Source organism: Coloeus monedula, assembly GCF_965178545.1.
Source record: "Coloeus monedula genome assembly, chromosome: 6".
NCBI lineage: Eukaryota > Metazoa > Chordata > Aves > Passeriformes > Corvidae > Coloeus > Coloeus monedula.
Window position 1 is genome coordinate 53339228 of NC_138786.1, and position 25618 is coordinate 53364845.

At 39.8% G+C, this 25618-nt stretch overlaps 1 protein-coding gene across 2 annotated transcripts in view; it reads right to left on the reverse strand.

Annotated features, from left to right (window-relative positions):
- BEGAIN (brain enriched guanylate kinase associated) overlaps positions 1-25618 on the reverse strand; it is a 153607-nt gene that overhangs the window by 106068 nt on the left and 21921 nt on the right. Inside the window, exon 2 of one of the 2 annotated variants that reach the window (XM_082283168.1) lies at positions 12120-12148. In XM_082283168.1, the coding sequence (XP_082139294.1) occupies positions 12120-12148 (29 nt within the window). Of the gene's footprint in view, positions 1-12119; positions 12511-25618 lie in introns of those variants that run through there. The other variant, XM_082283169.1, reaches the window with a different exon arrangement.

Here is a 25618-nt window from a genome sequence, read left to right on the forward strand (position 1 = left end):
CCAGCTGGTGGTCCATATGCCGCTGCATCTCTGCTCTTGTAAATACACATTTGAAGTCATGCTCATAGATCAGACTTTTGGTGGTTAATATGGCAATATGTTAAAATGTCAAGCAATGCAGAATGAGTGAGTCAGGGGAAAAAAACCAGAAGCAGTATTCTGCACATTTATAAAATTTTCCTTCTAAAGGACTCCCAGTGGTCTGCAGACATCAGGGGACTTCTGCTAGTCTGACGGGGTCAGCACAGGGCTGGGATTTGGGATCTGCAGCATCTTGATAGAAGCATCTGTGAGAGGCAGTGGCTCCCAGCTTCTCAATATTGTCTACCAACATGTTTAAACTAAATTAGGAACAAAAAATACGGTCTGACACATTGCCTGTGAAAGATTGCCAGCTTCTAACTGCAACTCTTCATTACTCTGGAAAGAATGGTGAGTGTTCTGTGGGGAGATGGTAATTTGTGACTTAGTGCTCAAAAAATGAAAAGGAAGAAAAAAAAAGAAGAGAATCCTTTCAACTTTGACAGTGCTTCAGGGAGCATCTTAATGACCATGCCTGCAACCTGTGTCTGCAGAGCAGGACCATCAGAGGTTTCAGATCTTTGGACCTCAGTCCATATTTTCAACTCAGTCATGGCAGCACCTTCACCACCTGCATTTCAGGCAGATGTACAATCTCTGACCTCTCGTACTTCCTCTTTTCATTGCATAATTGCCCTTAAATTTGGCAATGACTCTGCAAGCCAATGCCCTAATTTCCAGTGCTGAAGAAAGTAGCCAGGGTAAGAATAGAAAATGCAGTTAAGAGCTTTCTACAAAAGAGCTGCCACTAGTAAAGGGATAAGGGTTTTTGTTCATTCTTCTGATTTTCTGTTAATAACAACACCTTCTGTCATTGTGAAAGTTGTAGTTAACCCGTCTCCAATTCAGTGGCTCACAACAAAAGTATAAGGAAACAATTTGTGCCACAAATCCATGCTGTTATGCATGTATGCTGTATGCCAACTATGGGTGCATGAATGCAGACTCATATCTGGAAACACTCCGGATATGACTGACAGTATCATGTGAGTGCTTTGTTGTTTTTATGAAAGTAAAAAAGTATAAATAACATTGCCTTTTAGAGAAAAGAATATGTTGTTTTCTTTAGTGTCTAATTAAGTTAATCTCTCTGAAAAACTGTAGTGAACTCTTTTCAGCTTCTGTGTGGTCTGTGCAAACCAATATATGATGTAACTAATCTATGCATAATGAGGTAGATAACACTCATAAAGGAGTTGCAGTTCTGGGAAAAAACTGGAGTCCTCCAAGGATGAAGTAATGGATTCATTCAGTTACTTAGAATTCAGCATGCAACCATATCTATGCCTATTTATATCTTAAGATGTTTCCCAATATTGTGCCTATAGAGATGATGAATAAGGAGATGGGATGGTCTGCAAATCCAGGCTGGCAATTTAATCAGAACTGTCTGCTCTCCCTGCCATGATAATTAGTAGTTCAGTGCTATAGGAACCTTGAGATGAAAATCCTAGTAGACTTTGTTTTTACTGTGCAGTAGGATTTGGAGTTCTCTTTGGGGGATGGAGATGAGAATGCAAAGTAACTGCAAAGCCACAGTAGAGAAGTCCAGTCCACACTGTGTTACTGAAAAGCATTCATTAAAATTTTACTGTGAAAACTGTAACTCAAACCTTCTGTGTTCATTGAGTCCAAGTAAAATGATGCTTTTTTGCTACACATTCTTAGGTTACAATAAAGTGTGTTTTCCAAAGTGGACCATGGGAGAGTTGTCACTGCACTAAAAAAAGAATGCTTTTACATGAAAATAAATGTTCTTAAAAGCAAAGTATATTGAGCCAAACTGTCTAGATTAACATTGTTTTTCTCAAACAGCTCCAAGTCACTGTGTGCTGGAATTAATGGGACATCTCTCTTGGAGAATTTTTCTTTTACATTTATATAATATTCAGTTCTAGTTTGTAGAGAAAATCCTCCAGAAGCTCACAGCATGTGAAACTTGTCAGTTCTAGTAACTGAATCTGCTGAGGCTTTATCAATTTAAAAAGCATAACACAGTTAAGCATAACAGCAAAGCAAGTTGATGTCTACAGTTGCTGCAAAACTCTGCATCAGCAGCTTTGTCAAGGTGGAGAAAAAAATGTTCTTGTTTTCAGAAGTTGCCATTATCTAGAACTTTTTGCATCATATTCATCAGACAAGACAGCTTTAGTCCTCTGAACTGACATTTGTTAGCAGAGTACCTGTTTAGTGCTATAATTTAATGTATTTTTAATTTCTCAGCAAAAAAAATCATGACTTTTAGGTTGTGATTTCTCTTGTAGATTGAGAAGGAGGGAAGTGGGGCAGGGAGGGAAGTATTTTGCTTTGTTACTAAACAGTATAGGTCAGCTAAATTCGGCCCAAAGAAACTCACACCAGTCTCCTCTACCTATGACTCATTTCTTCCCTCTCCTGCTCATATGGTCTGTTGCCAGAGCTACCCCTTCAGTTATACAAAGGCCTAATTAACCTTCTTCAAGGAAAAGCCAAGACTCTTGAATTTGGTCCTTCCTTCACATGGAACTGCAGGACTGCTGTGTATCTCCTAGAGGCTTCCTGCTCTTGGTCCCTTCAGGACCTTAATAAAGAACATTTGATGTAAAGACAAGACACTGTCAGCATCTTGTGAAGAAATAAAACAGGGCCAAAGAAACATGAAAACCTGCTGCAGGGGACTCCACTGCTGGGAATGTCATTTTAGCAAGGGGACTGCAGCACTTACCACAGCAGTTCCAGCTGCAGAGCAAGGGTACTGCTTTGCCTTCCACAAGCAAGAGAACAGAAAATTCCATCTTCCACGTTACCTTCATCAGCCCTGTTTACCTGGGCACCTCTGCAAGCTTGTCAGATATCTAGGGGTTCCAGAGCAAAGACTGGCATTAACTGGGCTATTCTAGACTACGTTTCGAAGTGTGGGCTGAAAATCTACCTGGAAACCTGCCCCTCATGCCCATCACACTTGGTGGCATTGGTACAGTAAGGACAGGGATTAGCCAGGAAATGTTTTTCTTTTCCAAAAGGCTTGTGAAGGCTCAGGACTGAAGTGGAAGTCCTGAGGTTCAGCCCTGTCAGGGACACGCTGCTGATGTGGGTTGAGACAGCAGGTGTTTCCTTCACCGCGTGGCTCTGCCCAGCCCTGTGTTTGCAGGGCTGCAAGGAGATGTCAAAGTGGAATTTGAGGGCCAGCTGCTGTGAAGATTTAGACAAAAATAACCCAGGGCAGTCATGCACCCCTTTTAGCAACAGCCTGTCTGTCAATTCAGCACTTGAAAGGAGTAGGACAGAGGAGCATTTGGGCTTGTGTAAAAACCTCCTGGCCAGTTTTATGACCAGAACAACCAAATTTTTCTGTGTGTTGAGCTTTGTCTGTGCTGTTGCTTTCCAAGTAATTACTTAAATATTATTGCTGCTCTGTCTTTCATCACTCTACTTGCATTGCTTTGGGCTAGTTTGCTGTGTTTCACATTTTTACCCAGTCTTCAGAGTATTTGACTCAATCTTTCCTTCTTTATTTGTTGGTCTTTTATCAATCTTAATCAGAATGCAAATACAAATAAAAGCATCATTGTTATTCATAAGCTGAGAGTCAAAAAGAAACATACAGTTTATTTTGAATTTGAACAGACTGTTTCAATGCTATAAATTGATTGTATGTAGTCTCAAAAAATCTCTATTTCTGTATAGAAAGCAGCACTTGCCTCATCATTAAGGATGAGTTTCTGTCCATGAATGTACATTGTTACTAGTTTCACACTTAATTGTTAAGAATATCGGGCAGAGCTGGAAAATATTTATTTTTCAGCAACTCATGGATCTGCTTTAAATCTTGGAATGTACTTGGTACACCTTTATCTACTTGGAAATTAACTTCTTGGAAATACTTCTTCCTTGTTACAGGACAGAGATAGGATTCATAACATGAGGAAATCATATCTCAAAAGGGCAAGTGACCCAGCAGGTACAAACTTAGTTAAATATGCACATGCAAAGTCATGTGCCACACATTTAGTGCCACTTAAATGTAATTTCAAACACCTACATCTGTGGAACTTCTTAGCAGTAAGACCAATTATACAGATATATAGGCAAGTTCTTTACTTATGTGTAGACTACTCTGTACAGGTGAAGCATTGAATACTGTGTTAATTTGTGCAGTACCTTGGTTAAGCCAACATCCCTGAGTTAAATAGCAGCAGAAAGATTTAACACTTTTTAAACTAGAAAAGAGGAGTGCTGATTGCTTTTCTCTTCAAATTGCCTGCTGCAAGAATGAGCTCCTGGGTGATGTCAAGGGAAAAGATTAAGTAGCCATTCATTGTCGAGAATTCCAGTATAGTTCTTGGAATGCCTTAAAAATAGAGCAGTTTCTTAAATTGGTCGTTTTGTCTGAATGGTAGTTACAGCTAACAGAAATATACAATGAGCTCATTTGCTTGACCTGATTTCTATGGAAGCTTCAGAGTTAAGGCCCTTTTCTCTGACATGGTATCGAACAAAAGAGAGCAGTCTGGAGCTGCTGAGTCATGAGAGTTTCTTGTGAACGTGAGGGTCTTTGTAGAACAGCAGAGACTCCCTGAAGAGCTCAGTGGTTTCCAAAAGAGTTTGAAGCTCCTCTTTTCTTCTAGGACCCTCCTACCTCTTTCTCCTCCTTGGGAAAAATCAAGGCAAGGTGGTAAAGATTTGCATTTTGCTCTGAAGAGCTGAAATGGCATTTGTGTAGTCATGATGTCCTAGTAAGTCAGTCAACCACTGCTTTGCCAACAACATTGTGCTCAATGCTGTTTGCCCTCCTAGATGCAAGTCTGCTGCATGAGTTGTGTGCGTACGATCGTTGAACGCAACTTCTCAGTTACGGCTTTGCTGACACGGTGACAGTTGGGCAAGTTCAGGATGAAAATTTGATTTTTCAATGATTTTCAGAGCTTAACAAATGCATATAGGAAGAAACTCATGCTGTAAGGAACAATATAACTGCATGTGACGTGGAGCCCTCACTTTTATCCCAGTTCAAATATTACAAACCAAGAAATGAGCTGTGACTCTGCACTGTTCAGTGAGGGGGATCTTGTTTCTCCTGGAAGAGTTGAATGACAACAGTTGTGCAGTTCACATGAGCAGTAGGATGGTCACACACATGGGAGAAATCCTTCAAGGAGAATCCTACAGGCTATTATGATCCTGCTGTTCTGCTGGAGGGCTCTGTATACAACCCTCGCATTCATGAATTCCAAAAAGCATGATTACACCTCACTATCTACTGCCCATTTTTCATCACATTGTGCTTCATGCTAAGCTGGCTTTAGGTCATCACTAAAACATTAGGACAATTCAGTCTTTTCAATTTTTTAATGTGAAAAGCTTAATAGTTTTGATATACTTCAGATGCTTTTGAATTTTAAAGAATGCTGAATCAAATGTGGTGATACAGTTTTTATTTGAATGTATTCTAAAGTCACTTGTGTAAATCAAGAACTGATTGGTAAATTAAATTGCCTAAGCCATGCCAGCAGCAGCAGAGCTGGAAATTGCAAAAAGCTTGCAATAAAGTGTTGCAGACAAGTTACTTCCTTTCTTTCAGCAGTCTGTGAGCTGTAGCAGCAGCAAGCATTCAAAATCTACTTGATTTCACCACAGAGCACACTCAAGTGCAGTTCACAAACTGTACTGTCCTTGAACTATCTGGGGTTCATAGCATGAAACCTCTTATATTCTTCAGCTTATAAGATTGTTTTGTTACTGCTGCAGTGGCTGCCGCTGTTTGCTTTGCAAGTTGCTGCTTTCAGTGTTCAACACATACCCTCCAGTAGCTGCAGTCAAAGTGCTTACATAAACTGAAGCCTATTAGCAATAAGGGGGATGCATCCAATTTTTCCCACCTTTGAATTTCTTATAATCGTGGATAATTGTGTTTTTGGAGCTCGAAGGGGGAGAACCCAACAACAAAAAAGAAACTGTTCTGTAAGTTCTGCTCCCTATGGTACAAAGTTCTGAACTAATAACAAGCGCTATACAAAATGGTGTTTCCTTTCTTTTTCCTTAAATATTTGTCCAAAATGCCTCCTTTTGTTTATTTTTCTTTTCTGAGAAGCTCGTGGCATTGCTCAGTGATGCATTTTGCCTTGCAAGAGAGGGGTAGGCAGAACATTATTTGTAAGCTAGACATCACTTAGGTCCAGCCTCTTCCCCATGACTCACTGCAGCTCCTGGGTGATGGCATGGCTCATCTACTCCTACCTACTTCCTTGGTCTCTTCAGATGTTTGTTCATCTCCCACTTGTCCCTGCAGGCCACCTTACACAGCTATACCTGGTTTCATTCAACTTGAATCTGTTCTGCCCTCTGTTTCTGTCATGTTTCTTGTTTGGTGGATGTTTTTGCTTCTCTCAGTATCTATCTGGAACTGAAGGATACTATAACACAACACTTGTTACATCAGCTGACTGGGGATGGTTCCCTTCATACTGACATCACTGCCTTTTAGATCATTCAAGCAGCAGATGAAGCTCAGGGCACAGGATTGTTGGACAGCATAGCAGCAACATTCCTTCCTCAGCTGAGGTAGTGCAGGTTTGACTGACTAGCACAGGGAATAGCAATAGTGGAAATTGGGTGTGATAAGCTGCACAAGCATACTGCGCCTCTGACAGCACTAACAAAATTCTCAGAGGTACTGGAATAGGTAGATCAGCATGGCTCTGTGCCTCAACCAATCCCAGTTCCAGGGATATGGTTCCCCTGGGGACTGTGAATGTATCTGTATGTGTCCATTGCTCCCATTGCTATGTTTGACAACCACCAAACTCAAAGCTGAGTGTAGTCTCGGGGGGGAGAGAGAGATGTGCTTTAGCTGCAGTCACACCTTGGATGGCAGCATGAACAAACCAGATGTGCTGAAAACAGCACTGCAGGGCTGTCCCTGCTGCTGGGACTGCCTGACAGATAAAAACAGCTTGCAAAACAGAGGAAAAATGAAAACCTGTTTGAATATATGTTAGGCAGCTTTTTTATCCTTTTCCTTCTCTTCTCCATCTTTCAAAATGGACCCAAAATTCACCCAGCTTGCTGACTTTTTCACCATTGCCTCTACTCTTACCCCAAACTCTTGGCCCTTTCATGCTAGCATTTCCCTATGCTCTGTTTCTTCCGAGCTTGCCCTGTTCCATCTCTTTGCCTGTGTCCACAGCTGGGGTTTCACATCCCAGCATCAGCTAGAGCCTGAAGACACTGCTGAGCAGATGGTGGAGCTGCTTCTTGCACAGCCCTGCTGCTGTCCTGTGGCATTTTGCTTCTGTACAAGGCAGTGGCTCCCAGCATATCAGCTGTGGATGTGAAGGCCAGACCTAGGGTAAAGTAAACCATGTTTGTTGGTTAACTTTCTGGGAAAAAAAATCCTCCCCTTGTGTTCAAGTATATGGTAAAATTAATGTGGGTACAGGCTGAGTGAGTAATAAGGAAAAGGTGGGGAGGGCAGGAAATTGCAGTGTGCTCATTAGCATATGAAGAGGACTATACTTATACCAAGTGCAAGCAAGGCAGCATGATCAGGTGGGCATTTAGAAAGGTATTTACATTTCCAGCAAAGGATAGCAGAGGCTTTTCCCTACAACTGCATGTGTCTCTGATGTTCCTTTTGAGGAAACCCATATTCCTTCCTTACCACAGATGAACTCAAACATGCTTGAGAAAAGTCCAAGTCTAAAAATTCAAGAGACTTGGATCAAGCTGCTGACTTACTACCAGCTGTGTGTGCAAAACAAACCACTTTGCTTTCATATGTTCTGAAACAAGGACTCAAGAGAAATGAAGATGTTACCTCGCAGGTTCTTTGAGACACGGGTCATTTTCATCATTTTCATCAGAGATCCCTGGGTAATTAGTAAAGTTCCCCTACTTATGCTACCAAAAGAAAGTAATCCTCAGTTGAGGAATACCATGATTATATTGTAAAGTGGAAACTCAGCCTCCTTAGAGGCACTGTGAGCCTGGCAGTTGGCGATGGTGATGATGTGTCCTGTTTCGTGTACTTTTAGATATATAGTTCAGCCTGTTGTGGATCTTGAAAGCTTAGAACTAAGAATATTGATTTATAGAGTTTCTGAATATTGATTTATAGAGTTTCTGAATTGTCACTGAAATTTTAGGAGTGTATTAAAAAAAAAAAAGAAAAAGCTTTTACTGAACAATATCTGTCTCTTCGAGTGACATTTCCTGTAGAGTGAGATACACCTCAGTGTAAGGAACCCTGAGAATCTGATCAGTATTTTTGTATAAAGTATATCTAGAGTTCTCTTCTGTCAAACCTTACATCTTATGCACTAGAAACTTTGAATATTACAGCCTGTATTTCAAGCTGGATGAAATGGAAGCAGAGAAAACCTGCCAGGAGTCTGTACTGGAGTTGCAGTGGAACTGGTCTTTCATTTCACATCTAACCATTCCATGGGTTCAATCTGATTTAAAGGAGTCGTTTCCAGTGTACTGGCAGTTTTGTGTGCCAGCCCCCACAGATCTACAAGGCCTCCAGCTTGGAAGGCTTGTGCTTCTCTTGCATATATGCAGCAAAGATTGCACACTGCTGAGTCAAAATAAGGTAGCATAGGTATATTTGAAACTCACTTCAATTAACTAAGATTTTCAATCCTTGTTTATAGACATGAAAAAGAACCAGATCCAAAAAACAGTATTTAAAAGGTTGGAGTCAGAAGTAATTAATGCTCAAAGTGACTCTATAACCATACACAGCCAACCTACATAAGTGCAGATCCTCAAGAGGTTTGTGTTTAGTAGTTAGCCTTACTTCTGCCTAATATATTGGCACCTTGAGATGTAATAAACACTGTACTGCTAAGAATCATTCACAGTGACAAGACTTCATTGCAAAAACTGATTCTTTTGAGTCCGAGTTTTAGCATGAAATTGCATGTTTCCACTTCTAGAGGAAGGTGTCCCTGTGCCAGGCTAAATACTGACAACCTCCCACCTCTGCTTCCTGCTGCTCCTTCCACATATAAATCTGTCACAGCAGAGCCCCTGCTTGTGACATTGCAGGTCAAAGCAGCTCCTTGGTCTGCAAAGGGAATTATTGCTGCATTACGTGAGACGAATCACATTGCTCTGGACAGATCCTCAGTGAAGGAATGTACCAATAAGATGTGTATTAATTTGCTGGACTACTACTTGTGCTGCTTGGCTCAATGAATTTTATGGCTGAATAAAGCATGGACCATCAGTGGATCAATTTTTCAGGCTCCTGCATTCACCCCTCTTTCTGAATGGGCCTGGCTACCCCAGTCCTTGGGGATGCTCCAGATGAATCCCCATTCTCCTGGGCTGGAGAACGTGCAAAGCTCATCCAAAGACTTACAGAGCTGCCTTCTTAAAATGTTTGGCCCTTCGAGCTCCCAAGGTCTGTCACCTGTTCTCCTTACTTAAAAGACTTTGTTCTCTGAAGAGCACTATGGAACGCAAACCTCTATTTCTCTAACCCTGAGGGTTTTCAACCTGGCTTCACTGTCCTGTGGTTATGCACCTTTCTCCTCTTGTCCTGTTTGTCTAACAAGATTTGTTTCCTTTATGCTGATTACAGAACCCCTTTCTCTCCCTCTGTTGCAGGAGCCTTGTACCCTCCGTGCACCCCAGCTCCACAGCTGGTGTGGGCTCACCCTCTATTCCTTGGGCCAACACTGTCCCAGGTGCTGTGGAATTGCATATCATCAGCTAGTAACAAAAAACAGTGGCAAAGGAGCTGGGCAGAGGAGATAGGGCAGAACACAATGAAGTATCATGTGGGAATGGCTTTTCCACATTACACTGGTTTCTACATATAACAAAAAATACCTCTTTCCTCCCAGCCTGGCATTTTCCTGTTGTTTCTTTCTTTCTTCTCCTAGCTTCAGGTTAGCTTTCTTCATGACCTCTCTGAATCCACTGTGGTTAAAATACAGGGTAATTTGTTTTTTACCTGGGTACCAGACTTCTGTAAGTTTAGAAAGATCTAATTCTCTCCAGGCTGTGACTTTACCAGCTATTTAAGATAACGACTCCAGATAGTTTCCTTAAACTGCTGAAAATTCTGTCAGCTTGCATCCTAGAGAATGACTGTCGACAGGGAGGCTGGAAAAGTTTGTGATGAAGCAGTGCAGCTTCTGCACTGGGTCCTGCTGGAGTGCCCCTAGCCTGGCTCGCTGCTCTACTTGGGAGCACACGAAACTCTGGAACTAGCCTTGCACCTGCTGGGGTGATGGGGACAAACATCTGCCAAAATCAGCTTTTGCACATGAGAATTTTTAACAGAAAATTTCTTTAGCAAACTCCTGAGAGAGCCTGGCCCTCTCTTTGTGGAGTTAATAGCGAAGCTCCTACATCATTCAGTGGGGCAGGGTGGGTTTTCCATCTATGTAGCACTCAGAGAGTAGGGAGGTAAAGTCTGGCAAGTCTGACAGCTGCAAAATTGTGGTGTTTGGAAAATGGAACTTTACAAATGCTTATTCTCATCATAGAAAATTCTTTCTTTTTTCAATACATTCTGCTTGTTCTCCTGGGCTCTGCAGCCCATTATTGCAAAAGAGGCAAGACTAAAAGCAGAGGCCAAAGTATGCTCAGGAAAGTAGTACAAGAATTATATTGCATTTGTGCACTCATGCTTATCAAGCAAACATGTAAATATATATTTGCTTGCATCTTCTAAGAGAGTAATTCATGACAGGAGCATGCATTACACCATAAGTGATTGTTTGGAATTTTTATTAGACACCAGTCCACATATCAAGGCACTTTCTCAGGCATTACTCAGGAAAAACTCAAGCTTTAACATTATAATGCTTATATACATTGCTAATCCATAGTACATTGCACAGTGTTTTCCTTTCAGCACAAAAGTTACAATACTTCTGTTGTCATGAGGCTCTACGAAAGTGTGTAAGTTAAGTGCTTTAAAAATGTATTCTTAGTAACTTTTGGACATGCATCTTCAGGTCCACTGTAAGAGACTCAACCTCCTTTGCATCAAAAGAAAAACAGGATTCTGTTTCCAGCCCAGAATTCATTAAACACTTGATCAAATTTCTGTTGTTTTGCATTTGCCATTCCTTCCCGAGTTATTTCTAGAATTTCAGAACTTTTCTGCATTTCTGATAACTCAGGATAGCCATTCCAAACTGAAGGAATCTAAAAAGTTGCTCTTGGACAACAGTTGTCACTAACTGGAGTTACCAGGTTCAGAGAAGGAATTTAGGCTTGTCCAATAAAACCAAGTAAGATCATAGCCAGTGTATTTGGTTATGAAAAGAAGTTCCATAAAGTATTTAAAGGGTAGTAAAAGGTTCACCTCTTGCCTATCACTTTGATAATGTGTTAGTAGACAAAATTTTACTAATTTTTAATTAATTTATTAAAAAGGGCTAGAATGCTTTCTTCTTTCTTTTTCTCTCTCAACAACATACACAAAAGCAATATCCCCCAAAGCAGACTTGCACTAGGACATGAGACGGAAAACTTATGTTATAAAACCCATCTCCTTCTGCTTAAAGCAGAGAGATGTACTGAGAAACTGGTACAATATGACAACATTTTAAACACAGAAGAGACAGGATTTATCTGGCTGGTATACAATATAAAACAAAAATCGAACACCAATGTTATAGTGCTGTATTGAAACAATCCACATTAATTAGATGCTTTGAAGTCAAGCCTATGTTTTCTTCAGCTTTTTCATGAATTATTGATCCACTTTCCACATTAAATGGAATGGCAGGCTCTTGCAGTAAATGGACAAGTGGCTACAACATTTATATAATCAAATATGCGCTGCATCTGGCAATAAAATGTTTGTGTGTAAAACATGCTTTCTGAATTGACGACCCTGCAAAATAGATTTACTAGAACAACCACATTCCTTTTCTTTTGTCTCTAAAGCACAGATTGCCTTGCATCATCATGCAATCCAGTGTTCTACTCTTATGGCATTAAGCGAAATATTTTCCAAGAGCCTGTAACGAGCATTGTGCAACAGAACATTTCTTCTCTATAATGAGATGTAAATAAACTGTCTCACTTACCTTATTTTCTCCATTTCTGCCGCAGAGGCCTACAAGAAATCAAATAATAGGAGCAAGTGAATGAAAGAAAACATTCACTCTGCAGATTTATGCATAGTTAAGGCTTTCCGAATGCTTCTCGACAAGTGGCTACAAAGCGCCGGCGAGCGAGCCCCACATCTGCATTAGCCGAAAATAACGCTGCCAGCTGAAGTGGGGAATAAAGCCGAGCGCAGTGGGAGCCCGGTATACCCACGAGCCATGGGCACCAGAATGACTCAGTTGTAGCGCTGAGGCAGAAAATGGGGAGGGGAAAAAAAGAAAGAAAGGAAAAAAAAAAAAAAAAAAGAAAAAAGCAAGCAGCAGCAAGTAACAGGTTACTGAGCCTCCTGGGTTTCCGAGGGAAAGTTGAATTGCAGTGCTACCCTCTGTGCGGTGGGCATGGCAGCGGGCTGGGCTGGCGGGGATTGACAGTGACTTCATCACACGTGAATTTGGAGCTCAATTCATCATCTTTCACAGAGCCCGACAGATGGAAGGACACGAGCTTGCCTCCTTCGTGGGAGTTTCGAGTAATCAAATTACTTTCCTCAAGTAATACACTATCTTGACAATTAGCATCTCAATACATGGAGGCGTCTCGTTAACCCTTTCGCTGCTGCTGCCCCGCCGGAAGCTCCCCGCCCCAGTGCCTGCCCCGGCCCCTGCCCCGCCGCGCCGGGCTCCCGTTAACCCTTCGCCCGCGGCTCGGCTCTCCCACGGAGACAGAGGCTCTCCTTGCATCCTCACAGACCTGGCACAGCAGTGGGTGGTCATTTCATTATTCTGCCTGGGCTTTTTTTACCGTATAGATGCTGTAAATCCCTACTTATCTATAGCATGGAGACTCTAATTTCCCCGGCATTACTTATATCAAAAGCATACTCTTGTTAACCCTTTGGTTTCTTTTTCATAATTATCTCGCACAGATCCTTAATAGCTGCTCTCATTTCATTTCAGCAAGCACTGGGACAGAATCTCATCAATTCTCCCGGTCCCGCTTTATTGTAACTAAGGAATGAGCACTCAGAGCAATCCTGCCATCTCTAGAGCCAGAATCTCTTATTTATAGTGAAAGCACTGGCCATTAATCATGAGCACTTTAAACCTTATTGATTAATGGCTAACAATCATATTTGAGTATGAAATAAATTAAAGATTAAAAATAGAGAAATGTAAATTTAATCAGTTGACCAGCAGGAAATTTGTCAAACTGCTTAATAACACATCCCAAATGACAAATTGTTGGTTCTTCACTGGGTCACTTGTCTTCCGTTTTTCTCATTTACTTTTGATTTGCCCATTAGATAAGTTGTCAGTCAGGCTGGTGTTTGCACAGTAATTTCTGATGACAAACATTAAGGATTTTAGGCATCCACCATAACTTGGCAGGCAGGAAGCCAGCTGCAGGAAAAACCCTACTCAGTTTCTCAGTAACATACGTAATGTTTACATGGTCCTTGCAATGTCTGTTGGAACCACAAGGTTGCCTGGACCTCGAGTTTCAAAATGTAACCTAAAGACCCATAATTTCTTTCCCTAATTTGTGTCTATCCATTGAATCATGCTGTCATATGCAGGAAATAGATTCAACATTGCTGATTAGAAAATGTACCACAGGGGCTTTCTCCCTGGGCATTAGAAGCTGCTGGCAGACCCATGGGCTTGGCAGTTTGGCTCTCCAGACATGAACTCTCCAACACTGCCCTGATCATGATGTTCCTTTAATTCTGGGGAGACAACATAGTTTCTCTCCAGGGTTACTTACTATTTCCTTGCCTTGAACTCTGGGAGCCACCATGAAGGCAGAGTACTTAGAATATCTGATTTTAGAGCTTCTGTTGTGGCAATATCTGCAGACGTAAAGGGAAGCTACCTGGCCTTGTTTTTGCCTGGTACTTTGAATAATGCTGCACTCTTGGTGTCACTGTGGGGGTTGCTTTGTGTGATTAAATCAAAGTATTGAGAAGAGGAGCTGCAGACTGATGTTTTGGTGATACTCATCTGTGAATGCAGGTGAGTCATTGGCCGCCAATCCTGACAGGAAATTAGTAGGGGGAAGAAAAGTACAGAAAATGCCTAACACCAATTCAAACAAGAAAACTAAACCAAGCTTCAATTACCTTTTTTTTTTCCTAGTAGGGCTGGGTTTTTTACCTCCTCACAGTAAAAGCTCTTTGTTTCATGTAATATTGCCAATTTTCCTTTGAACTGTTGAGGATGTTCTCCTCTGCCTTTCCCTGGCAGGATGTGCAGTAAAGAGACAGCTCCTCTCTGATGTGGAAGCTGTGGGTTCAGATCAATCCTCCTCGAGGAGGATGCTCTGCCCCAGGTCAGGGGCCTCTCTGGGCTGCAGCACTGCAATTCTCTATTATGTCTTTTGATGGGGATCCACTTCCAGTAAATAAATAAGAGCACAGGACAGGACTAGAGCCTGTGTGTTCTCCAGCAGATTGCCCTAGCTTTCAGCATAGGGAGTCAAATGAGTGTATAGAAACTAGAAATGGTGGAAACAAAGACAGGAGCATCTGTAGAAATATAGCTTTCATCCCAAGCAGTTTATTTTCTCAGATAGTTGTGTCCCTTAGAAAGGTCCTTTTTATCCTCTTTTTTTGGTTTTTTTTTTTCTTCTTCTTCTATTTCTTCCTCCTCTCCCTTTTTATTTTTTTTAAATTTTTTTTTCTTTTATCCCCCCAAAAAGCCTTAGCAACTCACAACTATTTTAAAAGTCGGTGGTTTTCTGAAACAGCTCTGTTATCACAAGGTGACATTTTTACTAAGGCAAAATTGCTGTTCCTAGCCGGATCCCTGCCATTGATTTAGCCTGTAGAAGTTTAGAGGTTGCATCATCCTCCCACTGCTCTCCATGAAGGCTCCTATTTGAAATATCTTACTGAATTGAGTTAAAAATATATTTTAAACAGCTCTGAATTGGCCACTTTAAGGACAAATCTTGTCCTTAAAGTCTTGTGGGACCTATTTCAAGCAGATAGACTGAAGTAAAAGTTGGTATAAGAATGTCCTTAATGGCAAGTCATCCATAAATTGTTGCTTGCTAGTGTGTTGATTCATTTCAAGTGATTCTGGATGCCTAAACTGAGCAGTGATTGAAGATGTGTGTTTAAATTAAGATCAGTAATTACCTTTAATTACAAAAATATCAGATGTTATTTATTTACATGGGGTTTTTTTTAAACAATATCAATGCTGTATGACTAAAGAATTTATTTAATTGGCCTAAAAATAACAACTTTTTCTTTTAATAAAAAGTTTGGTCTTAGTAATTCAATAGCCTACGTTTCCATACACAGTCTCTTTATTTAAAATACTGAGACAGGTTTGAAGATTTTGATTTTTACAGAAATTCTTGGTGTGGCAACTCTGCCTAGAAGCACTTTTGGGCAATGCCTAATAATATTGGTAGAAACCTGATTTTTTTTCAAGTATTTGAAGGAAGCAAGTGTGATACACTGAACAACTGCCAAGACTCTCCTTTTTTGGAAATGTTAAACATTTAAAGGTCCATTTTGGACCAGATATTAAAAAAGGAAATCAGTTATATATATATATATATATATATATATATATATATATACTTAATATAATCCCCCACCCCTCACTTATTCTAGATTGCAAGTTGATATTTGATATTCTTTGAAAACGAAGTCATTTATTGGCTTGAATGAAAGCATGGATGCTGTTAATGGAAACCCCAGGAAATTTTACTGTGCTTTTTTCCCTCTTTACAATATGGTTATTGCCTTTTTGACAGCGTGACAACTTCTGGGTTGTTTTCAGGTTAGCAGAGTGAATAAAGGATACTGTGATCCCCTAATTTTTTATCTTTCCATGTTTCATTAATGAGTCAAACAACCTCGAGACAATGGCAGAATATTCTTAGTCATTGACATACATAAAACTTAGTATAGTGATCCAATTCTTTGGGGTTTTTATATAGTCAGTGTCCATAGTATTGATTAGTGAACCTAAACATTTTTTTAATGAAAAAGTCATGCTGATGGTCTATCTACCACTATTCAGTTCACAGTGTGTTTATATTTTATTTCCTTTATGACCACTTTTTGAGGGATAAGCAATCATAAGATTTCAGATCTTTCAGATGTCTAATGAAATTTCCTTCCCCTATGATCTTGAGGTTAATTTTCATCCTTCTGCATCTTCCCAATGTGCATGTGAAAAAGAAGGAGTACCCTGAAGGCGAATTTTTTATTTCACTTGTTATCTTTTGTTTTCTTGGAAAGAGCTGTTTCATTTCAGAGGGAGAGACAGGACCCAGACTGGCTCAGTGCTCACCAAGTCTTCCCACTGTGTTCAGTCACTTTGGAGCGGCATGTTGGCTTGTTGCTACCAAATGTAGAAGAAAAGAAAGTGTAGCAGGAAGTTACTGCCACTAATTTATTCTGACTGTTTACTCAGACTTGTTTATTTTTGTGTAAGTTACTTTTATTTCTTTGTTGAGGAAACCTGTAAATGAGAGCTCTTTCGCAACTAAAGTTTTCTGGACTTCTGGCACATTTGTAAACTGCCACTTGTTTTCAAACCAACTACATTACTTCAACATCCTTTTGTGCTCGCTGTTGTACTAAAGTTTTATTGATAGAAACCACTGTGGTCTTTTTCCTTTCTTTTCGCACAGAGTACAAGAGTTAAAGATTTGATTTAATAAAAATTAGAGACTATGTAATTGAATAGGATCAATCTTTAATTAGACCTTAATCAATTTTTAGAGATTTGTTTTATCAGCTTTAAAGTACCACTCAGGAAATGCCTGAAGAAAGACTAAAGTTTAATCTATAGAAACTTTAAAAAAGCTGGAGGAAATGTTCTTTTGAATTTGATTGTATCAAACGTATCTGACAGATGTTTACAAAAGAAGAATCATCTTTCTGTAAAACTCTTGCCAGAAATTTCATGGAGATACATAGAAAATTGGGTCCATGTCTCCACAGTTACCTATGTAGTAGATATTTGGCTCAGAAAGCATGTTCTCCAGCCATACCTCCACACCACGGGCCATGAAATACTTCCACTATGCTCAGACCATCTGAAGATAGTTCAGATATGAAAGGTGAAGAGGTTTAACACTGAGGGAAGAAGGCAGAAGCTGCCAGGACTAACAGCCTTTATCCTTTCCATACTAATGAACTTGTTGGGGCCACTGAAGATTTTCTCTTGGGAAAAGGAACATCACACATATTAAAAAGAATGGGAGGGTTCCATTAAGCTGTGGAGGGTTTGCATGTTGGACATGAGGAAAAGCATTTGTCAACCAGTTTAGGTGTAAACAACCACAAGTAAGTCACAGGAAATCTCTTAACTCCCCCAAGAGTAGCATTGCACTTTCCCAGCATTCCCTCCCTCTCTGGGACAAGTTGCCGATGTTTCTTAGGGTGACAGAAGAAATCCTCCACAGCAAAATTAAGTTACAAATGAAAACTCAGATATTTGGGACTAACTGCATACAGCAAAGATATGGCATAAATGGACCCAACTCAGTAAACAAAAACACAAATTGTCTTTTTAATTCTTAGAGCAGATGACTAAGTTCAATGCCCAGAATTTTTACACTGCACCAGAACACCTGTACTCTGTCATGCAATGTCCATAAGGCTGTTGGGACCCATCTTGAAACAGTTAGATTTATTTTTTCTCTGTTTTTCTGAACACTACTAAACTGATTGAAATCGGAGGGTGATTTTAACCATGTTAAATTTTGTATGACCAATTCTCTCTTTGATCTTGTACCAATTTTATGTTTAAAGCTTATTACTCCCACCCTGTTTTTACATTCCCATACACATTTATGAAGAGAAGTTTTATCTGAGAGGGAAAACAAGATGTGCTTCTCTGACTGCTCTCAGAAGATTGTACTCCTTTTCATCTGTCATTTCAGTATTCCTTCTCTGGATTTGCTCCAAATTACCTTAAATCTGATTTGAAAATGGGTGATCAGAATAAACATCATGCACAAAGCACCTTGGCAGTACCTTGTATGGTAAATGTATGCTTCAGTGACTCTAAAGAAAATATATCTGCAGTGCATCTTAGGCTTGTCTCAGATTTCTCGTGGTTCTCTCTCACTGGAGGCTCACACCTGTTTCACAGTCTAACAACACACCTGGATCTCTGTTTCTCTGCTGCTGCCAAATGAGCTACACAACATAAAGTCTTTGTGCGGATATGTTGTGTTAAAGTTCATCAGTTTCCATTAGTCTGCTTATAAATAAACTAGTTCTTATATGAGCTTCCTAACTGTTGTCAATATGTCAAAATGCCTGTATTATTTAGGCAAACAGTTTATTGGCTCAAAGTCACTAACAAGTATTAGCAAAAAAATGTTTCCAAACCTTCTTTGAAAGTTCCAATCATCCCTTTCCAACCTGACAGACTTCAATTTTAACATTTACATAGGGTTTTTGTTCAGATTAATAATCTTGAATTACTCTCCATTTTATGTTTTAGAGGGTAATTCTCAACTGAACACTTTATGAACTACTTTGTGCAAATCTAGATAGATCACGACTTGTTCCCTGAGTATGAAATTGTTTCTCTTAACAAAAAGTTACTTTTGCAAGAACTGTCATGATTTATGCCACTTTTCCTCATCCTTGATTGCTCAGCTTGCTTGACCATGAAGCCTTTGCTTCGCTTCATGTTACATTTTCTCTTTACCACTTAGGATATATTTGTACCACTGCACACAGAGAAAAGCTTTTCTTCTGAGCTCGCCTATTCATGTGTCAACTGAGCAAGATTTTGGGCTGGGGATTACTGCAGGATTCCTGACACCAGCAGAGTGAATAGTCTTAGTTTGAATCTGCCTTAATTATGATAGTTTCTGTTAAACCTTCCTCATCCTTACTCAGATATTCTCCAATTATTCCCTGTTCTCTATCATTCATACTGAAAGATGAGGCAGAGAATCTCTTTTATAACTGGACAACATCTAAGTTATCCTGAACTTCTGTCTGACTTTCAATATACACTAGGTCTTCGTTTTATTTTTTTTTTGTTTTTCTGTCTGTGTGTTTGAAGACCTTTTCAGCACTAGTGTTTTAAAAATCATTAGCAAGGTCTGACATCACTTAATTTTTGGCTGAAACAGACTGGGGAATAATCATAACAGAAAGAAGATAAAAAGAAATAATGGGATTTTTTCTCAAAACAGACATTTAAATTCTTCATGACACATCCTGCATGTGTGAACATGTATCAAATAGCAACAAAGTAAATTGAAACTGTAACCTACAGGCTTTTTTTTTGCATGGTTGGGAAAACATAGCATTCTCAAGCTGTTTTATTTGCTAATATTTTAGAATCTTTGTTTTGCTTCCTTAGTTTCTTTTTTCACTCTGTAAAGTCTCAAAGCCACATTCCCAACAGGGGCAAATTAGCAGAGCTCCAGTGAAGTGAAGTCTTGCTGATTTATATCACTAGAGGTTCTGCTTTTAAATGGCTGTTTCAATGAGTCAAGCTGATTTCTGTCATACCCATTACCCCCAAGTACCATGAATGCTGTAGTTTCTCTCAGAAAAGGGTCCCAAAAGAACCTACACCTCTTCTCCATGTCACTGGGCAAACCATCCAGTGAAACCTGAACAACGATCATTGAAAACAGGGGGCTTCCTGCCTTGAAATGATAGTTCAGACTCCATTTGAATTGTTCAGTATATTTTTGCTCAATCAGATTGCTTGAACCTGTGCATGCAACTATTGTGATTAAATGCTTGGTTTTTATGAAAATAGTCCTTGTAGTCAGCAGCAGAGATGAGGATCCATAGTGCTAGGAGCTGTACAAACTTTTCAAGTGAAAAGGAAAACTGTTCCCAGATGACCTGACCAACTAAAATAGGGACAGATATGTACAGTATTTTTTTTCCTTTATGGTGCAGAGATATAGCAGCATGTGTGACAATGGATTGATGAACTATTTTCTTTAGAGCTGTTCAGCATCCTATGATGCCATAACATCACAAAAGGTTAAAATAGTGAGGTGAAGCCACACTGCTTGCCCAGTCAACCCTCTGTACATTTCAGTTCCATCCAGTGAGACCCCACCAGTGACAGTGTAACTAAATACTTTAAGTGAGACTTAGATGCAATCTAGTGGACTAAATGGACTCTATGTCTCCTAAACTACTAATAACACTACCAACTGGACATTGCCAGTACACATATGCGGCTGCCTCTAATACAGACATTGGTAACTGCAATTACAGACACAATATTAAAGCATTTAGCTACAGCAATTGTCATTTAAAAAGCTCCTGTTTGTCAATAGATAATATAAAGTGGTATCTGAGATAGTGAGGAGTAACTGCAATATCCTGGAGCACTGACTCCTGACTGGTTAGGTATGGATTTGTACTGAGTGGGACCAAAGCCTGGGTTGTCATGACCCAGGATGGCATATGAATTCTAACATAGCTGCTCCCAGGAATTTCTGTGCTTGCAGCTTTGTATCTCTACATATGTCCCTACATAATGAGGATGTTTTGCTCATGAATGTTGAAGATGGGAAGTGGGAGAGAGAGATGAGAGGGGGAGCAGAACTGCAAAATTCATACATCCTACACTTCGAGAACTCTGTTTGTTACAAAACATGTATTTTATGCTCTAACTGCTTCTATACCTATCTAGGTGATAAAAGTAATCACATGAGGCCCTGTTAAATAAAACTTCACCTCTAATTCTTGTTGTGGTCCCTAGTTTTGTGCCCTGTGTTTAGAACCACCCCTAAAGGAAAGGTTCAGAGGAAGGCAACCAGAATCCTAGGACAGCCAAACAACATCCTAGCAAAACCAAGACTGCAATGGATGAAGATATTTGTTTTCAAACAGGGTGAAGATTGCTGTAAAGAGAATGAAAATCTACCATTTTTCATGTTCAGTGTAGATTGAATAGGAAATAATGGATTCAATGTGAAGACAAAAAATGTAGAGAAAGTGTTAGAGGGATTATTTTAATCACAGAGGTAGTTACATACTGAGGGGATTTCCCATAATAGCATGTTCCATAAAGATTGGAAGGATTTACATACAACTTTCCTTGCCTGGGGCAGGAGGACAGACCTTTAATGGTCTTCATGACTCTTCTGAGTCCACGAACAAAGGACAATATAAATCAGTGTAAATATTTCTTAAAACAAACAGAATTTTCTCTCTGCTTTACTGCCTTCAGCATGAATCAGTTCCCAAGGCACCACTGCTTCCCTGGGACCCATACACTGGGTCCTTGAAAAGGTGTCCTAAAAGTAGGACATTTGTGTTCATGACATTTGTCTCTTGTGAACTTGTCTATGGACAGGGAAGAGTAAACTAAACAAGATGCACCAATACACCCAGTCAATATCACAGACATTTCCTTCAAAAGAAAGGCAAACTTCAAAGCTTTCACTTCTCCTGTCACAGCACTGGTGGAAAACAGTATCTGCTAATTGATTTGCCTTATTTTTCATCCTGCTTCCAACCAACGGGCGTGGGGCTTCAAAGTCATATCAGTGGTGCTGCATCTATTTCTGGAACAATGGTATTTCCAGGGAATAAAAAGCCATGGCCTGTGATAGATCATTTGGATTTTTGCCTGAAATTGTTTAAGAGAACTTTACTTAAGCAATAAAAGAATGAGGCCAGAGAATAATGCTGAGGAGATCTTTGATCTTCCTCCTTCAAACCAGTCTCTTCACCAAAGGCATAGGATCTTCCCAAAAGATTAAAAAAATCTCCCCAAACCCAGAGCAGACTAGAAGGGAATTAGGATGTTACTTGAATGAAAAGAACTTGTTCTAGTCACCACTTTTACTCATGTGCCAGGAAAGTATAAATACGGGGAAGCAAAGAGGAGATCATATTCCTAGAAGTGCTGTTGGTCGATGCTGCTTTTCTTTTTATGCCACTGTAAAACTTGACTTGTACATTTGTTCTCTCAGTTGCCTTAGGGTACCTGCAAATTATGCATCTGGAAAACAGGTCTGTCTCAGTCCTCTGTTAAATTATAGTGTCTGCTGTCCACATGGAGGTCAAGAGATAATGAGGCATCACCATATATTTTTAATATATTATATGTAGACGTATTTATATGGAAAACTCACTTAGAGCTTTAAACTGTGAATATTAATTACCATCAAATTAATCTGCTAGGTAAGATAGGGTTTAGAGAAGTACTAAAGAAAGCTAAAGTTCCTTAAGGGAGTTCCAAGGCCAAGCAGTGATGTGAAGAGGCAGAAGAGACTTGAACTTTGCTCTCCCCAAGTCTTTAACTAATTTGCTAACTACTTAATCTGTCTCTTCACTGCTTTTTAGGCAGGGTATGAAAGTAAGTGAAGCTCCTCTTGCCTGCTCCTCTCTGCACTCTTACATGAGAGCCAGCCAGGCTCTCACTCCGGTATTGTCTAGGAAATATTTCCTAAGCTGTAGTGATTTTTGTTTCTGCAAAGCCACAATATTACTGGTGTGTGTCAGCATTGCTGAGTCCACTGGTGTAATTGTAATAATTTTAAGTATAATATAAGGTGACTTCTATGCTGGACTTGGATGGTGTCTTTAATTGCTACAGGGTCATCAGAGGTCTTTTTATTTTCACTGCACTGTGCATTAGCATTTTTCTCAGGGGTTCTTTTCTGGGAGTTTAAAGAAGTCTGTTCTTACTCCTACACAAAACGTGGAGTTGCTAGGCTTTACTGTGGAGATATTAAGTCAGACTCTGGAGATTCCTTTGTTGAAAGGGAAGCTGTATTGTTAAAATTACATCTGGCTTTTGCACGTGTCACATTTCATGGGAGCATTGAGCCTGTATTATGTAGTGGCTTTGCCTGCAGTCTTTCTTCACACAGTGCTATTTTTAGATTTTCATACTGTTGGAATTCAATAGTCTAGTTGTCAAGGCAAGCACGAGAAGATAGTTGAGGTTGAATTTGTCAATGATTCAGCCATGTTCGTTGCTACTATTACTATATAATCTTACCATAGTGGGGGACAAATACCACATTTAGGACATGTAATTGCATGGAACTGTCAGGTTTTAGATTGAAGTTATAAAGTGCTTAAATGTAATTACAATCCAGGTTTGAATCATTACAGAGTAGAAGATTATCAGAAGACTCTGGGGGAAGCTATAATTTTTCTGAAAGAAATGGCAGTCAACCATACTGTGACTTCAGCTGGCATTTTACCCTTTTTCCTCTCTCCTGCCCCTTTTTACCCTACAGGCACTTTCTTTCATATACCCTTACAGATGCATGAAGGAGAAAAGAGTTTGGCCATGGTGTTAGATGAGGACAGTGAAGGATCAGGTCAGAACATTATTCTGTCCTGATGCATGATAAGAAATGAAGGCATTTGCAGTTAAATAGAATCAGGATCAAAATCCATAAAAAGGCTGGCTCCAGTCACCTACAGATTGGGGTTTAATATTGTGATGTTACACTGAATAACTTAAAAGCTATGGATGAAAAAATAGACATTATTCTTCATAGGTGAATAACTTTGTAACATATACCTATTTAAACTGTACTAAAGGCAGTGATCCAGTGGAGCATAAAACCGATACAGAGCTCTGATCACAAGTGTTATTTCATTGAAAATAGCATGCTCTTGTGCTTAGCAGAGCTCCTGGGTCATAAAGAATACAGAATTTTAAAGATTACCAAATTATAGACCTCAGTGATTTCTGAGATCCTTACTATTCCCTCTCCGTCACTGAAAAAAACCACTCTGATTTAGCAGATATGGGATATTTCCTTTAATTTAGTTAAAATTAGGAGATGGAGTCAATGTTGCAAAAAGTCCACTGTGGCACTCCTACCTCTAAGTGCACATATTCTGGGATGTCTAGGTGCCAGGGAGACCAATGCACTTCTGTTGCTGTAGCTGTAACCTGGGAGCTCCCAGAGGCACAGGTGGTAAAGGGGGCAGTTTGAGGTTGCTCAGGGTGCAGATGGTCTGCCTGTAAGGCAATGGAAATGGTAGGGCTGGGGATGGCCAAACTCTCACCCTGAACTGACTTAAATGAGCTCAGCTCTTTCTGTGGTGGGAAAAACTTGTCAGCACGCTGAAAACAAGTTTCTAGATATCAGATACCCAAGGTACTCTGGATTAAAAAGGATTTAATGGTGCCGTATTATAGATACAAGATAAAATACCTACTTGGAGAAATCCAAGGACTCCTGAATTTTCCTGTTGTACAAACTTTAGTTTAAATCAAAATTTTTAAACACTAAACCATAACTTCAGTTGTTTGAGTGCCGTCTGGCAGAAAAACCTGATTATTGCCAGTTTGCTCTTCACAGTGTGGAAGATTTGCAGGATGAAACAGCAGTCTCCTAGCAACCACAGATCCTCTAAGAATCTTCTCTTTGATAGTTCTTAAAATATGTTAATGCCACTAGATATTGCAAAACAAAACATTGGGATCCACACCTAATGAAAGGAGAAATTTTGACTTATATCTTCAGTCCAGAATAACAGTGCACTAGTCAGCAACTGTAGCACAGTTCTGACAGTGACTCAACCCAGTTTGAGTTGCTAACCATTTTTGTTGTGTTTAATTAGATCTGCATTACTAAATCCCAGTAGTGCAAATGCTTATACTCATAATTGTGTATATGAGTAGTCCCAGTGAACTTCATGTGACTATTTATGTGTTTAATTACTTGCTGGACTGAAGATTTACAGTCTGAATTTTAGTGGGCAATATTTTAAAGACCTGATCTCTCTTCCCCTGGTTATCTACAGGCATGTTATTAGGAGATAATTCTCTGACAATTTTTCATACACAGGCTGAGAAACAGAGAATTTAAATCTTGAAAGCAAAGTTCAAAGCTCACATTCTTATGGGAGATATTGATTCAGCAATTATCTTGTCCTCAGAGCACCTACAGAGTGCCTCACCCCTCCAAAGTGCAGCAAACCTTTCTGGGTGAAGCCCTGAGAGTGGGAGAGAAATAAAAAAAGGAGAAAGCATGTTAATCAATTCAAATGCCTACTACGAGGGACAGCTGCAGTGGTGTGCCAGCAGTTATCAAAAGGGATACACAGATGTAAGCCAGCGCAGGATGCAAGACTCTGCATTTAATGTAGAATCCCAAAGGATTTATTCATGCTGCTGCATTGCTATTTTTAATGAATGGAGCAGGAAGGACCATAGTGCCAGGCAAAACTTATTGTAAGGGGCTGAAATTCCTATTTCTGAAAAATAAGGAGGAGAGTTCACAAATGCTTTTTGTCCCCCCTCAACTATGCCTTTCTGAAGAGACAGAAGAATTGAACAAAGAACAAACTGTATGAAATAACTTCTCAGGAATCTTGGAATTAGCAAAAATGCATCTTCCCATATGGAGCTGAGCTGTAAAGAGCACATGCATTCTAAGTCTCTGTAGGGCAGTTGATAGACAAAGTGTAGCATTTCTCATCCATTTCTACTGACTATTGTTTAAGTGCCACAGAATCTCATTAGTTTTGTCT